This window comes from Elephantulus edwardii, unplaced genomic scaffold (genome assembly GCF_000299155.1).
Source record: "Elephantulus edwardii isolate Elephantulus edwardi_28Jun2011 unplaced genomic scaffold, EleEdw1.0 scaffold00184, whole genome shotgun sequence".
Taxonomy (NCBI): domain Eukaryota; kingdom Metazoa; phylum Chordata; class Mammalia; order Macroscelidea; family Macroscelididae; genus Elephantulus; species Elephantulus edwardii.
This window is the reverse complement of record NW_006399934.1, coordinates 3,598,015-3,613,290: the sequence shown is the minus strand read 5'-3', so window position 1 is coordinate 3,613,290 and position 15,276 is coordinate 3,598,015. Positions and strand designations below refer to the sequence as shown.

At 42.3% G+C, this 15,276-nt stretch overlaps 1 protein-coding gene and 2 pseudogenes across 2 annotated transcripts in view; all 3 read left to right on the top strand.

Moving 5' to 3' along the window:
• LOC102874252 overlaps window positions 1-3,575 on the top strand; it is an 87,613-nt pseudogene extending 84,038 nt beyond the window's left edge. Inside the window, exons 13-15 of the transcript XR_438964.1 lie at window positions 1,360-1,382; window positions 1,988-2,103; window positions 3,028-3,575. The product of XR_438964.1 is annotated as an uncharacterized LOC102874252 (transcript). The remainder of the gene's footprint in view (window positions 1-1,359; window positions 1,383-1,987; window positions 2,104-3,027) is intronic.
• Window positions 3,576-9,766: 6,191 nt separating this feature from the next.
• LOC102873849 lies at window positions 9,767-11,507 on the top strand (annotated as a pseudogene).
• Window positions 11,508-13,513: 2,006 nt separating this feature from the next.
• RPP21 (ribonuclease P/MRP 21kDa subunit) lies at window positions 13,514-15,264 on the top strand. The gene is made up of 5 exons (XM_006896281.1): window positions 13,514-13,540; window positions 13,620-13,720; window positions 13,807-13,889; window positions 14,910-15,035; window positions 15,167-15,264. The coding sequence occupies exons 1-5, from the start codon at window positions 13,514-13,516 to the stop codon at window positions 15,262-15,264; spliced, it is 435 nt and encodes a 144-aa protein (XP_006896343.1).
• Window positions 15,265-15,276: the final 12 nt, after the last annotated feature.

Sequence of the window (15,276 nt, the reverse complement as noted above, 5' to 3'; positions counted from 1 at the left end):
TACAGCAGTGGCACCATGCAATATTTGTCCTTTTGCGACTGAGATATTTCACTCAGCATAATGTCCTCCAGGCTCACCCATTTTGAATAATATTGAATGAGTTCCTTGTTTTTCAATGCAGCATAGTATTCCATTGTGTGACTATACCACAGCTTCTCTGTCCATTCATTTGGGGTTTGGTTTGGTTTTTTTTTTATGTTGGGATGTAATCTACAGTAAAGGCTGTAGTCAGACCTTCTGTGCAAGTGTAGACAGGCTGTCGGAAACACTTACTGTAGATATAAGAGTACCAGCATTTGAATCAGTGAGGCTTTATTGCACATTTATGTGCATATTCTGTATTGCTTGATACTTATTCTTGTGTCCTTTCATGTTTGTATGTTTACCTTCCATATTAAACTGGGAGATCTTGCAGGGAAGAAACAGATTTGCCTTCTTTGTGTTCTGGACCTCATGCATTTATTCTCGCATCAAGTGTTGACATAGAATTTCTTCACCAAAACCATAGGTAGAACACAAAACTACAACAGGAACTTAAGAATTCTGTACCACCACTGTAGAATAGTCTGCCAATTTTCAGGAGGACTGAACTATATATGACATACTTTAGGGACAAAGTACAGAGTAGATGTACAATCCCTGCCTCACGCAGCAAGCTTTCACTGTCAATGAGGAGCAAAAACAAACGTAATAGAAAGTATTTGGAAATCATAACAAGTTTCCTGAGGACCAAAGTTAAGAATGGGGGTTCCAGCGGTCACCAAGATGTCATTCCCAAAGTACAAGCCATCACGCCTGGCCACCCTACCTGCTACCTTCGACCCAGCCGAATACGACATATCTCCAGAGACCCAGTGGGCTCAAAACAAGCGGCTGGCCATTAGATCCCAGCTTAAATGGGAGTATCTGCTTCAGTTCAATGGCCCCAACCGGCAGACAATCGTTGAAGATCCTGCCTTGACTCATTGGACCTATGCAAGATCAGCGATGTGTATCCCAATTTCAGGCCCACTCGCAAGCTCTCCCTCATAGGACCTGTGTTTGGCCTTGGGCCCCTCTTCTTCTGGTATTATGTTTTCAGAACCGAGAGGGATAGAAAAGAAAAACGTATCCAGGAAGGAAAATGGGAACGACCATTTAACACCTCATATTAAGTGTGACAGAGATGACTGTGTATTATTGCTTAAATAAATCTTCTATTAATCATTAAAGATTACACTCTGGTCCCCCTGGGGCTCTTCCTCTTGTATCATGGCCCTTAATTTACCTATTTATAGCTCTAGACCTGTATGTGGGTAGGGACCTTCAGAACCCTTGAACACCAGGGTCAATATTATTTTCTTCTCTTCTTCCCTCTAGGATGTCAAAAGTACCCTGGAAAAGTAAGTAATTTTCTGTATTTCTTTGAGTTAGGTCTTGGCACAGTAGAATTAGCTGAGTAAAAGTGACAATGACATGCAATATCTGGGGAGTGGTTGTTATGTGTTGTCAAGTAGAGCGTATGAATAAGTGACCCTATGAATAGCACATCCTCCTGCACCATCTTTATCATCTCTAATATCTGGGTAGATGTGGAAATAGGTTCCTTTGAAGCCAGTCAAAGGGCAAATCATTGAGAATTTTTCGGTAATAAGAATTATGAGGTAGAACTGGATCTCATTTTATCTGGAGTAAATTGTCCTCAAGCAAGATGAAATGAGGAAGATGTTAGAGAACAGGGAAGGATGATGTTTATCATTATGCATGAAATACATATTCCTCCCTAGAAAGTTTTTGGACTCATTCTTGAGGTAAGGCTTATCCAGGAACCTGTCCAACACTCCATAGATTGGTAAAAGAAAGCAGTAAAGTTTTGGTTTGGGGAAAGCAAGATAATGAAAAGGTGAAAATTTTTAGTTTTCCCTTAGAATGACAGCATCTGAATACTTACTTGACTGGAGCTTCCCCCTAACTGTCCCCTGTGTTTCCCTAAATTCTACCCTCCTAGATGTGAGAAAGTGAAGACCATGGAGGTGACTTCTGTATCCATACAATTGGAGAAGAACTTCAGCAATTTCCCCCGACAGTATTTTGCTCTCAGGAGGATCCTTAAACAGCTAATGGGTGAGTTGCTCCCAAACGAAGACTAGCAAAGGGAATCAGCAGACAAAATAAAATCCTTCTGTCCTGCCTGATCTGATTTCAGCTACCTCTGTTTCTTTCCAATGTTCACCCTTTCACAATCACCTCACCCTTTACCTAGCTAGCATTAAGTAGGTCATAGAAATTAAGTGAGAAGCCTTAGTTGTAATGTAATGATTGTATTTTTTTATTGTATTTTTCTAAATAGGCTCCCACAGAAGTTAAATAATCTGCCCAAGTATCAGATAGAGTGACCACAATTTCAAATCTAAAACCAAAATTCTCTTAAGCATGATTAGTAGCAAGATGGATTGACACAGTGACTGTAACAATGGGCTCACGCATATTGGAGGTGGCACAGGATCGGGCACAGTTCTGATCTGTTGTTCATAGGGTTACTGTGAGTTGTAGTGAACTCGATGACACCTAACAACAATTTGGAAAGGAGGGCCTCTAATATGTGTGTAGGGAAAAGAAACATAAACCATACTGTTGTAGTAGAGTAGATAGATACAGGATCACAGTATCCATAACAATAATGTTATCTTACTCTGCATCCTCCATACCTTGTACTCTTTGTGGCCTTTGGCTGTGCCCAGCGCTTCTTCACATAGTGAGGTAGATGTCAGAGGAGAATGGACAAAGGACTAGGCTGAAATGTAGGCTTCCTGCCCTTAGGGAATCAGAAGGATCATTGTCTGGTTATATTAAGGTCAAAATGAAAAGTAAAGCAATTGTCCTTCCTCTCTCTTTAGTAACATATATAATTGAGATAGTTAACCAAAACATAATGTTCTAGAGATCTTTGCAACAGACTCAGTAAAGGCAGACTGGAAGAGGGAGGGCTGGGGTGATTGGCTATTCCTGTCCTCAATTCTAGCTCTCCACTCTGGTTTCTCCCGCCAGCGGACGTGACCCTGGATCCTGAGACGGCCCATCCTAACCTAGTTTTATCAGAAGATCGTAAAAGTGTCAAGTTCGTGGAGACAAGACTCCGGGATCTCCCTGACACACCCCGACGTTTCACCTTCTACCCATGTGTCCTGGCAACTGAAGGTTTCACCTCAGGTCGACACTATTGGGAAGTGGAGGTGGGCGACAAGACTCACTGGGCAGTGGGTGTGTGCCAGGACTCCGTGAGCCGAAAGGGTGAACTGACACCACTCCCTGAGACTGGCTACTGGCGCGTGCGGCTATGGAATGGGGACAAATATGCAGCCACCACCACCCCCTTTACCCCTTTGCACATCAAAGTGAAACCCAAGAGAGTGGGCATATTCCTAGACTATGAAGCTGGCACGCTGTCTTTTTACAATGTCACAGATCGCTCTCACATCTACACCTTCACTGACACGTTTACTGAGAAACTCTGGCCCCTCTTCTATCCAGGCATCCGTGCTGGTCGGAAGAATGCTGCACCGCTTACTATTAGGCCCCCAACAGATTGGGAATGACAGGTCGGGTCATGGAACTAATTAGGGGAAGGCAGAGTCAAGAGCCTGCCTTCCTGAGTCCTGCTGGAACGTCTTCCTGTCTGCCTGGTTCCACTCCTGAATCGTCCAGGAGACGCTCTGTGGTTTCTAGGATGACCAGTGTGGATGAGTAGGACTGGGCTGGGATGAGAGCACAAAACTGCATCCCCCTCCAGACTGTCAGCGTGAGGAGCTAGTTCCCAGGGCATTGCCGCCCTGAGGTCCATCAGGTTTTTTATTGCACAAGGATGGGTTGGATAGTAACAAGAGATTTTACCAGAAACAAAATGTCATTGGGGGGAAATCTCCTTCCTAAAACTGGAGGAGGAAATGGAAACCCCTATACATTTTTTAGGGAGTCCTTTAACCCAGTATAGTCATTTTTATTGAGGAAGATCACAAAGGTCTGTGTACCTTTAGATTAATAAAGGTGAAAGGCAGTTTCTGTCATTCTTCTGAAAGTTGGGGAATATTCCTGGGGAAGAGAATGGGCATTAGAAGGATTAGAAGAAGGTTAAAGAAAGGAATTCTTTGATCTTTTATTCCCAAGCTGAGGTTACCATTATGAGTAGGATTGTCCAAGAAGTAGGACTGTGCTGAGAAAATTAGGGAGAGAAAGGGGAGTTGACCAGAAAGAACAGAATTTAAGTCCCTGCCTAGCCTATCAGCACAAATGACTTACTGCTTGCTTCCTTAGAGTTGGTCGTCTCCAGGAAGTAGTCACCTTGCCCCTTTGCAGAGCATGATCAAAGAGATCCTGCAAACTACCCTTTCACTGCTTTTAAAAAAAAAAGAAATTGGAAGGGGAAGGTCAGGTATAAGAGGAAAGAGAAAGATATTTCTATCCAAAGCCCTAGCCTTATGGCTAGTAAGTCGGTAAACCCCAAATCAACCTTGATATCTAGCAGAGAGAGCCATCCCAGCCAGGAAGGAAGAAAGGTATTAGAACCTTCCTCACCTAGAAAATGGATAGGAAAGGGTGGTTTGGGTATGGAAGGTCAGATGATCAACTCCCTTTTCTCTGTGTACACCTGGCTGGGAACTCATTTTCAGAAGAGCCAGTCTTTTTTGCTTGTTTGTTGCTGTCCTTCACCCTTTGCCATTCCCCTTTTTAGAGAATGCAAGTTATTTTCACAATAGGCCAAAATAAACACATTGCAGGGTACATATGTTGTCAAAAAAGGTAAACTGATGCATGCCAAACCAAACTATAACAACTTGGATTATCTCTGCTTGAGTAATCAAGAGTTGACGGAAGATTGGGATAAGAGACTGCAGTTTACTGAGGGCATTTCAGCTCCTCTTACAACCTCAACAGGACTTTGTCCAGACTCTTCTCCTCTTACCTTTGTGCCTTGACTGTGGTTCTTTGTGGCAAAACACATTGGTTGGTTGAAATAATATGGAGCAAAGGACCCACTCAAATGATTTGTACTGTGTGGTATTTTGTCAGTGGGCTGATGTTGGTATATGTAAGTGTCACTTAGAGGGTTAAAAATGCATGTTCCTAGGTCCCATCAAGGTTTGAGGGCAGGAGAACAGGCCAGGCATACGAATTTTACATAGTACCCTCAGCTGAGTCTGGGGACCCTTGTTCAACTCATGTTAGAGGAGCTTTATCCTATTTCTCTGATCTAGAAAGCTAGTTCCCTGTGCCAGCCTGGAAAGAGTCTGAGTAGGGGGAGGCTCTAAACTCTCCTGACATATGCTGCCCCCTGCCTTTCTCAAGCTTCATTTCCATTCTGCCCTTCCTGTCCCTCTTATGATCTCAGAAACTTGCAGTCTTTATCTGTGAAGAGTGGTGGGTAAACAGGATGTCAAACAGAAAAAAACAAGACTAAGAAATTGGTCGGAAGAGTGAAAAGTGCCTATGTAGGTAATGGGGAGTCATTTTAGGCTTAGTATTGATGGATTTCGGTGCTCCATTGGATAAAACTAGAAATTAATGACCATTCACTTAACAAGTGAGGAACGCCATACTGTGTCCATGCTGCCCCATAGGCAGTATAATTTTTTTGGTGAGTAGAAATGGGAGTAAACTGTGCTTTCCTGTGCCAGGAACCCTTTGCTCCCCATCACTCTCATGGTCCTTCCCACTTTGACATTCAGGGGCACAAGTGCCTTTTTAAATGTATAAGCATGATTAACTTCTTTGGTCTAGATCTTTAAGTATTTAACTGTCTTTTGTTTCAAGACTACAGGGCTGATGGCGGCTTGGGTGTTGGTGGGATGGGTATGTCCAAGCAGAGCTGTGCTCCATGGCACTTTTAAAAAAAAAAAAATAACAAATCATAATGCTTTTTAAATTGTATATATTTTTATAATACTCATTCCAACTAATTCATTATGTCTCATCAATCCTAACTGTACTGCCCTTCCCTTCACCTGGCGTACCTATTATTGGTTTAACTCCACTCCTCGCTTCTCCATCCCTGATAGCCATCCAAGAATTTGTCTGTGCATAAATCTTCCCTTAGCTTTTTATAATAATAGTATTATATCATAATTATCATTGTGACTGATTTAGGTCACTCAGCATAATTTTCTTTAGATTCATCCATGTGAATGTTCCATGAATTCTTCATCATTCTTTTGTTGTTATGCTGTTGAGTCGCATATGACTCATAGTGACCCTATGAACAACAGATCTGATCCCTGACCTTTCCTGTGCTATCCTCATCATTTCTGACACACTTAGGCCTACTGCTTCAGTCATTGTGTCAACTTATTGAGGGTCTTTCTCTCTTCCACCAACCTTCTACCTTTCCAGCATGATGTCCCTTTCCAAGGAATAGCCTCTTTTAGCTGCATATTCAAAGTATGTGAGACAAAGATCCACTATCTTTTCTAAAGAACACTCAGGCTGCACTTTTTCCAAGACACATCTGTTCTTTTGGCAATCCAAGGTTATTCAGTACACTTCTCCAGTACCACAAATCAAATACTTCTCTGTCATCCTTATTCATTGTCCAGCTTTAAAAACATACCAAGTGATTGAAAAGGCCGGGGCTTGAATCAGGCGCACTTTAGTCTTCAAACAATCCTCATGACACCTTAGTGATTTGGAGGGGTCCCTGACAGCAGACTCACCCAATGGAAACTGTCCCTTGATCTCCTAACTGCTGGTACCAACAGTGTTGATTGTGAATTCAAGTAAGATGAAATCATTGATGTCAGTCTTCTCTGCACCTGTCATCATGTTACTTATGGGTCCAGTGGTGAGGATTTTTGTCTTCCTGGTGGAGAGATGCAACCTATTAAAAAAAATAGCAAATATGCTTTATTTGGAATGCATACTTTGGTGAAAGTGGACTGATAGTCAGTGGAATGAGGCTCAGTTGACATCACCAAATAAAGAGAAGAGTAGGGTATTTATCCATTCTATGTTGGCTAGTTGGGGGTAATCAGAACAGTTTCATTGTTTCGCCACTCCTTGTTTTATCTCCTGGAGTGGGTTATAAAACTGTGTGTACTGGTAAACATTATTTACTATTTCCTGGAACATGAACATATTAGGGTAAGGCCAGAATGTCAGCAAAATGGATTTGCTTTGGTTTCAACCTTATATTCCCAACTTAAAGAGAGGGGAAAGAGGTGAAGAAATTCTAAGAACTTCTTCCTGCTGAAGTGGGAAGCTAGGGAAGGGGTCTTACATCAAAGGAGGCTTGGCTAGAATCAGTTGATATTGAAAGCTGGTTAATAGGAACTGTCCCACGGTGTTAGGACTTCAATTTGATGAACCAGGCAGTGGTGCTAAGAAGCTCAAGTCCCAGAGTTCTGAACTGCAGACCTCTCCCCATACAGGCCATCAGATGAAAGGTCCAAACTCACTACGAAGTTCCCAACATGTTGTGTATAGCAATATAGTGACACAGTCCATATTGACTGTGGATCACAGCAAATTGTGGCCAATCTTGAGAAGAATGGGAATCCCAGAATACTTGATTGTTCTTATGTGAAACTTACTTGGACCAGGAGGCAGTGTCAAAACAGCAAGGAAATACTGCATGGTTCAAAATCAGAAAAAGAGTGTGTCAGGGATGCACCCTGTCTCCATACCTTTTCATTCTATATGCAAAACATCATTTGGGAAGAAGGACTTTATGAGGAGGAATGTGGCATCAAGATTGGGGGAAGACTTAACATCCTACATTATGCAGATGACACAACCTTGAAACTAAGGCTGAACCTGAAGTTTTGCCTCAGAAGATCAAGAATTGTAGTCTGCAATATAGATTGAAGCTCAACAGCAGGAAGACAGATTCTCACCACTGAGCCAGTTGGCAGCACCATAATAGATGGAGAAGAGATTGAAGTTGTTAACTATTTCAGCTTTCTCATCCACAATCAACAGTCTTTGCACTAGCAGCCAGGAAATCAAAAGACTAATTGCATTAGGGAGATCTGCAGTGAAGGACCTCTCCAAAGTGCTGGAGAGCGAAGATAACAATCTGTAGACTAAGTTGTGCATGATTGAGGTCATAGTCTTCACAATTACTTGCTATGTATCAGAAAGCTGGACAGTGACTAAGGATGGCAGAAGAATCAATGCCTTTGAATTGTAGTGATAGAGAAGAATGTTGAACTTATCATGGACTATCAAAAGAAGAAACAGATTTGAAGCTCTATATTACATACTTAGGGCATGTGGCCAAGAGGGACTAGTCTTTGGAGGTCATCATGCTTAGAAGGGTGGAAGGACAACATGGGAGAGGAAGACACGGATAAGATAGATTGAACAGTGACTAGGGTAATAGGAGTAGGTGAGTCAGAGACTGACTGACTCAGGATAGGGAAGGGTTCAGATATATTGCAGGGCCTCAACTTGATGGTACATAAAAATAATCCATATTGAAGGCTGTAGTCTCTGAAATTCTGCAGCAGGTGTTTCAAGTCCTTTCAGCAAACAAGGTTGTATCATTTGCATAAAGCAGGTTATTGAATCTTCCTCAGATCCTGATGCCACAGTCTTCTGAATCCAGCTTCTCAAATTATTTGCTCATCATACAGATGAAATAGGTCCTTGGCACACACCCTTTCTGACTTTAAACCATGCAGTATTCCCTTGCTATGTTTGAAGCTCTGTTCGGCTTCTTGGTCTAGATATAGGTTAAGGGTTCTGAAATTCTCATTCTTCTCAATGTTACCCATAATTTGTTATGATCCACACAATCAATGCCTTTGCACAGTCAATAAAACACAAACATTTTTCTGGTATTTTCTGCTTTAAGTCAGGCTCCATCCATCTGACATCAGCAGTGATCCAGCTTGAACATCTGGCAGTTTACTGTTCTAAGCTAATTTTGGAAGATCGTCAGCAATATTTTTCTTGCACGTGGTGTTAATGATAGTGTTTGGTAATTTCCACATTCTGTTGGATTACCTTTCCTGGGAATGGGAACAAATAGGGATCTCATCCAGTCAATTGGACAGGCAGCTGTCCTCAGAATTTCCCGACATACACTACTGAGCATGGCCAGAACTGTTAGTTGAAACGCATCAATTGGTATTCCATTGATTCCTGGGACCTTAGTTTTTTGCCAGTGCCTTCAGTGCAGCTTTATTTTACTCCATTACCTTCAGCTTTTGTTGATAGGGTATATCCTGAAATTTTTCAGTATCAGTCATTTCTTTTTGGTACAGTTTCTGTGTGTGCTTTTTTCTTTTTTTTTAAGCAAAACAAGTGAAAAAGATTTCTTAATAAGACAGAGGCCTAAGCTACGCAAAAGAGTTAAAGTGAAAAAGAAAGGAAAGGGGAAAGGACCCTTGGAAAGAAAAGGGAGAGCAGTGAAGCCAAACTTTACAGCATGCTGTCAGCGGAAATAGAGCTTTTCGCTTTTGTGGGGGGGGATGCGCACCTAACGCACCATCAAATCAGATCCAACTGGCAAAGGAGATTGCCCCTCCTCCAGCAGAACATCTGATGGATTTAAACCGCATTCTTTTGGGATTACAGCACAGCTATTTACCACTAGGCCACCAGAGCTGCTAAGAGCCATTTGCTTTTGATGCTGCTTGGATCATTCAAGATTTTGCCCATTTAAAAAAAAAATCTGAGGGGCAGTGGCAGCAGCTGCTGACCTACCGTCAGAGGGCGCTGGGGCATGGGGGTGGTGAGCGTCAATCCTCTGGGACAGTAAGTATGGACCTGGCGTCAGCAACCTGGGCGCAGAATGGAGCACTACGGTGTCTCTAGTATTTCCTGTGCCTTTGACCTTTGTGACCTGTTGTGTTTAAGACTTACTGGGATTTCCTTTTTTTGGTTGGTTTTTTTTTTTTAATTTTAAATGAGAAGATGAATCCTCCCAAATCTAAAAAACCCAAGAAAAAAACGTGTTGTCTCTGTTACTCCCACTGAAATGGGATCGGCGAGTTTCAACTCTGGTTTTGATGCAGATTCTATGAGGAATCTGCAAGTTCTCCAAGATGTTAATTTACTTCAGAGAAGCCATTCTTTCACAATGCTTCAGAGAAGTCATATACGTATGACTAGATTAGCTTCTTGCTTTAAAATCTGTAATGACTAAATATCAGAGCCTCAATTTTGTTGCTAGAATGGTGCAGATATGCTTATTGAAAAGTGAAAGCTTTGAACTTCAAAAAAATTAATGAAGGAAACAAAAAAATTATACCTTCCAAAAAAAAAAATTATACCTTCCAAATGGTGTTTTCTTCTATTGGAGCACTGGCATTTACCTTTGGGAAGATACTTTAGGCAATATGTCAGTATTACAACTACCTGTGTCCCAGGAATGCATATCACTTGGAAGTATTTCTGTGGGATCAGTTGACTCATCTAGAGAGGACATTTATCTCCTACAGAACTAAACAATGTTCTGGTAAAGAACACTGACTGTGTAGAATTGGCCTTGTCATATGCTAAAATGTGGTCAAAATATACCAAGAACATAGTTTCATGGGTTGAGAAAAAGCTTAACTTGGAATTAGGATCCACTAGAAATATTGTCAAGTTGGCAGAGGTACCAAGAGCAAACATTGGACTACATGAATTTATGCCACTTAAGTCGTTATTTACCAGTGCTCTTCTTAATGATATACAAAGCAGTCAACTTTTAAAAGAAACAATTGCTGCTCTCCCAAGCTAACAAATTTTATGCAGCCTTTACTTGGGAGAAAAAATGTAATGGAAAAACAAAGAACTTTTGAAAGAGCAACAAAATAAAATGCTTGAAACAGAGACTGCTCTTAAAAAGGCAAAATTGTGCATTCAACATCAAGACGAATAGGAAAAAACAAAATCTTCCATGTCTGGTGTGGAGGAAGAACACCTGACCTCAAATGGAGGATTAGCAAAAAGTCTTAACAAGCAGCTAGGAAAAAAGCAAAAGCTAGAAGAGGAGGCTCTTCAAAAAGTAGAAGCAAATGAACTCTACAAAATGTGTATGACACATGTTGAAGAAAGACAAAAAATCTAGAAAATACCAAGAGAGAAGTTTTAGCACAGCTCCGCACACTTGTTTTCCAGTGTGACCTGACCCATAAAGCTATAACAGTTAACCTTTTCCAAATGCAGCATGTCCAAGCTGCATCCCTTGCAAATGCCTTGCAGTCTTTTTGTGAGAGTACCAAGATTTATGACCCAGGCAAGAATATGGTCATTTTGTCACGGCCACAAATGCTAATAAAGAAGAAAAAGTCGATGAGTATTTAAAGAAACAATTAACAAATAGTCCCCAAACTTCTGGATATGGGCCTGCCTACTCTCTAGAAGATGTTGTGTATCTTCCTAACAGTTCTCTGAATGTTGAAGAAGATAGATGCTCTAACAGTGCATATGTAACAGGTCCCTCTTTTACAAGGTCATGGACTTTTTGAATGTTTAGTGATTCAGAAAGTACAGGTGGAAGCAGTGAATCTTGATCCCTGGCTTCTGAATGAGTAAGTCCAGGGTGAAAAGAAAACCTACTGATTGGGAACAAACATTTGGCAATCCCATCTCAGACAAGAGTCTCATAACAAAAGTTTATAGTATACTCCTGGGCCTCCACAAGAGAAAGTCTGATAACCCAATTACAAAATGAGCAAAAGACAATGAAAGCATTTTCACAGAGGAAGATATTCAAATGGCCAAAAAACATGAAGAAATGCTCAAATCACTGGCAGTAAGAGAGATGTAAATCAAAACCACAATAAGATACCCTCTCTAATAGCAGTGGCAAAGTTTAACAGTACAGCAAGTAATAAATGTTGGAGAGGATGTAGTGAAATAGGATCTCTTTTACATTGTTGGTAGTATTGTACAATGGTACAACCACTCTGGAAGACACTTTGGCGCTTCCTCAAAAAGCTGAACATAGAAATTCCATATGACCCAGCTATTCTACTACTTAGAATATACCCTGAGAAAATGAGAACTGAGGCTTAAACAGAAACTTGTACACCAATGTTTATTGCAGCATTATTCACCATTGCAAGAACATGGAAACAGCCCAGATGTCTAACCACAAACGAAAGGATTGAGAATTTGTGGTACATTGCATATGATGGAATACTGCACAGCATGCAGGAGCAATCATTTTGTAAATTACTACTTAACTTGGAGGGACTGGAGAGCATTATACTGAGTAAGCTAACTCAGTCCCACAAGGACAAATACTATGTAAAACCTTTGTTGTAGAATGAGTATAAGTATCCAAGGGGAGAGGGGAGAGTGGAGATAGAAAAGTGAAGATGGGGGGTAGGGTGTTGATAATAGGGTTGCACAAATCGATGGGTGGGTGGGTTGAAGGAAATGGGAAGGCTCTTCTGTGAAAAGCAATGTATTCAAACTTTGTAAATAAGAGTAATAAAAAAAATCTGTAGTGTTGCATAATACACCATTGTGTGAGTGTACCATAGTTTGTTTAGGCTTTAGTCACTTGAATTGTTTCCATCCTTTTGCTATTCTACATAATACTGCAATGTGCATATATCTGTGTCTCAGCTTATTTCTTTGTGATGTATACCTAACAGTTGGTAAAAGTATTTCTATTGGCAACTTTCTTTTTTTTTAAATTTGTTATATTATTATTTTCTGTGTGTGTACCATCAAATCGAATCAGACTGGTACAGGAGGAGATTGCCCCTCCTTTTTCCAGCAGAGCATCTGGTGGACTCGAACAACACACCTATGGTATTGCAGCCCAGTTTCTTGCCACTAGGCCACCAGAGCTCCCTGTTGCCAACTTTCTTTTTTTTTTTCTTTTTTATTATTATTAGTTTTAATAGACATTTACCAAACTGCTCTACATAATTGGTTGCACCATCTTACATTCTCGCCAGCAATGTTTATTGTTGTTATGTACCGTGGATTCAGAACCAACCCAGAGCTGACCCTCCAGCGGATCTTCAGAGGCAGGAAATCACATGAGAGATTGCCCATCCTTCTCCTGTGAAGCAGCTGGTGGATTCTAACCTCATACCTTTGGGTTGGCAGTGGTACTCTCTACCTCTAAGCCACCAGAGCTCCCTAGCAATGTATGAGAGAGTTCCAATCTCTCCATACCCTCATCAACATTTGTTTGCTGTCCTTGTGAATTATCATAACCATCTCTAAAACCTACTTGTTTAGAGATATCAGTCTTCTCTGAGCGTTTTAAGAGTGTACAAGCTACTCCACTAGCTTTTACTGTTTCTATTTGGTTTGTTGTTTGTTTTTTAGTGTGACTGGAAGGAAAAGAAAACTCAGAAGGACGCTTGGATGGATAACTGGGGATGGATTCACAAACAAATGAGTATGTCAGGCCACGGGGTGGCGCCGCCAAAGTGTAGGACTCAAAGTAACTCCTCTGTTCTCGCTAAATAACTCGTGGACAAGGGACTCTACTTCCCAGAAGGCCGCGCGCGGACGCCGGGGAGGGGTTGAGCATGCCGAGGGGCGGAGCTTGGGAACTGCCAGGAGCCGGGTTCCTCTTTCCCGGATGGTGGGCCTTAATTTCTTGTATCAGGTTAGTCCGAGCCGGGGGCGCACAATAAAAAAAGGGCCTCAGTGAGGCAGACCCCAGAGTGACAGCTGACCTATCCCAGGCCGCCCACTGCGTCCTCGCGCAGGACCCCGAGAACCAGGCGCTGGCGAGGTTTTACTGCCACACGGAGAAGACCATTGCGAAGCGGCTCGTGCTGCGGCGGTGAGCGGACGAGGAGGTTGGCGGCAGGGGAGACCAGGGACTGTCGGTGAGGGAGGGTTTGCACTAGACCACCTCCTCTGTTCCAGGGATCCTTCGGTGAAGAGGACCCTCTGTCGTGGCTGCTCTTCCCTCCTCATCCCGGGCCTGACCTGCACCCAGCGCCAGAGACGTGAGTGCCTGCCGAGGGCGGATTAAGCGGAGCAGAAAATCGGGGGGTTGGGGGAAGCGGGGGAATCAGTGACAACTCCCTCAACTTTAGATGGATGTCAGGCATCGGATTTGTAAGAGTTCGCTCTCGCGCGCCAAATTAAGTGTGCACACAATTAGGGCTTGCCTTTGTCTTAACCTTGGAAGTACAAAATAATAATTGCTGCACTGTCATAATGTTACTTGGCTCCATTGTGAGCAAATACTCATTTACATATTAAAGGAGCTCTAGTGGTAAGGAGCTGAGCTGCCAGCTCCAGGACACCTGGTTTGAATCCACCAGCTGCTCCTTGGGGGGGGGGGGATGTCTGTATGTGTAAAGATTCTCCTCCCATGCGATGTACAACCTCTGTAAACACGCTGGAGGGGCAGCTATGGGTTGGCTCTAACTCGATGGCTCAAGAAGATGTATTAAGTAGGAAGGAAAGTGTGCAACAATGAATGAATGGAAATCCAAGTTTTCTGTAAACTTTAAGGTCTCAATTAAAAAAAAAAGTGTTAAATGTTCTGTGAGTGAATTCTTTTCCTTGAAATGGGAATCTGAGAATACAAATAAAACCATACAAAAATTTTATTGGAGCCGAGTTCCTTCTGCTAGTGTTAGTTTCAAGGGGAGCTGAAGTGGGGCCACAATAGAAATTCTACAGTGAGGACTGCAGACAAAGGGGCTCTCTCTGGTGCTGTGAGGAAGTAAGAGTTCAGGAGGCTGGAGGTTGAGGTTGGCAGAGGCAAGACATGAAGCTGAAGAAGAAAACTGAGGCTTGATCTGGAAGTCTTTTAAAGAAATTTGAGCTTTCAGATTAAAAGATATAAAGAAGTTTGTTGAATTTATGCAGAGAGCTTAACACCATCAACTTTGCATTTAAAAGAGGTGAAAAATAATTCTTAACTGAAAAGAATTTGAGGCAAAATTGGATGCAGGAGTTCTTTTCTTCAACTAAACCTTGACACCCTCTTGGTTTTTATCTCAAATCTGCTCCAGGATGTAAGGGTCAGCGCTGGACGGTACAGACCTGCTTAACGTGCCAGCGCAGCCAGCGGTTCCTCAATGATCCTAAACATCTGCTTTGGGGAGATCGCCCTGAAGCCCAGCTGGGGAGCCAAGCAGGTGAGAGGTGGTAGAGAAAAATGAGGGCCTTCCCAGGTGAGATGGGGACACTCAGGCGGGTTTTGGGTTGGTGGGGGAAGGCTCCACAGTCAACTCTAATATACTTTTTCTAATTCTTCTACTCTGCCCAGATCCCAAACCACCACAGCCCCAACCAAGCACAGCTCACTCCATTCCAGCCCAACTTCCTGAGGAAAAAGTGGAGCCTCAGAGCCCCAGTCGCCAGTGATCCATTCAGCCT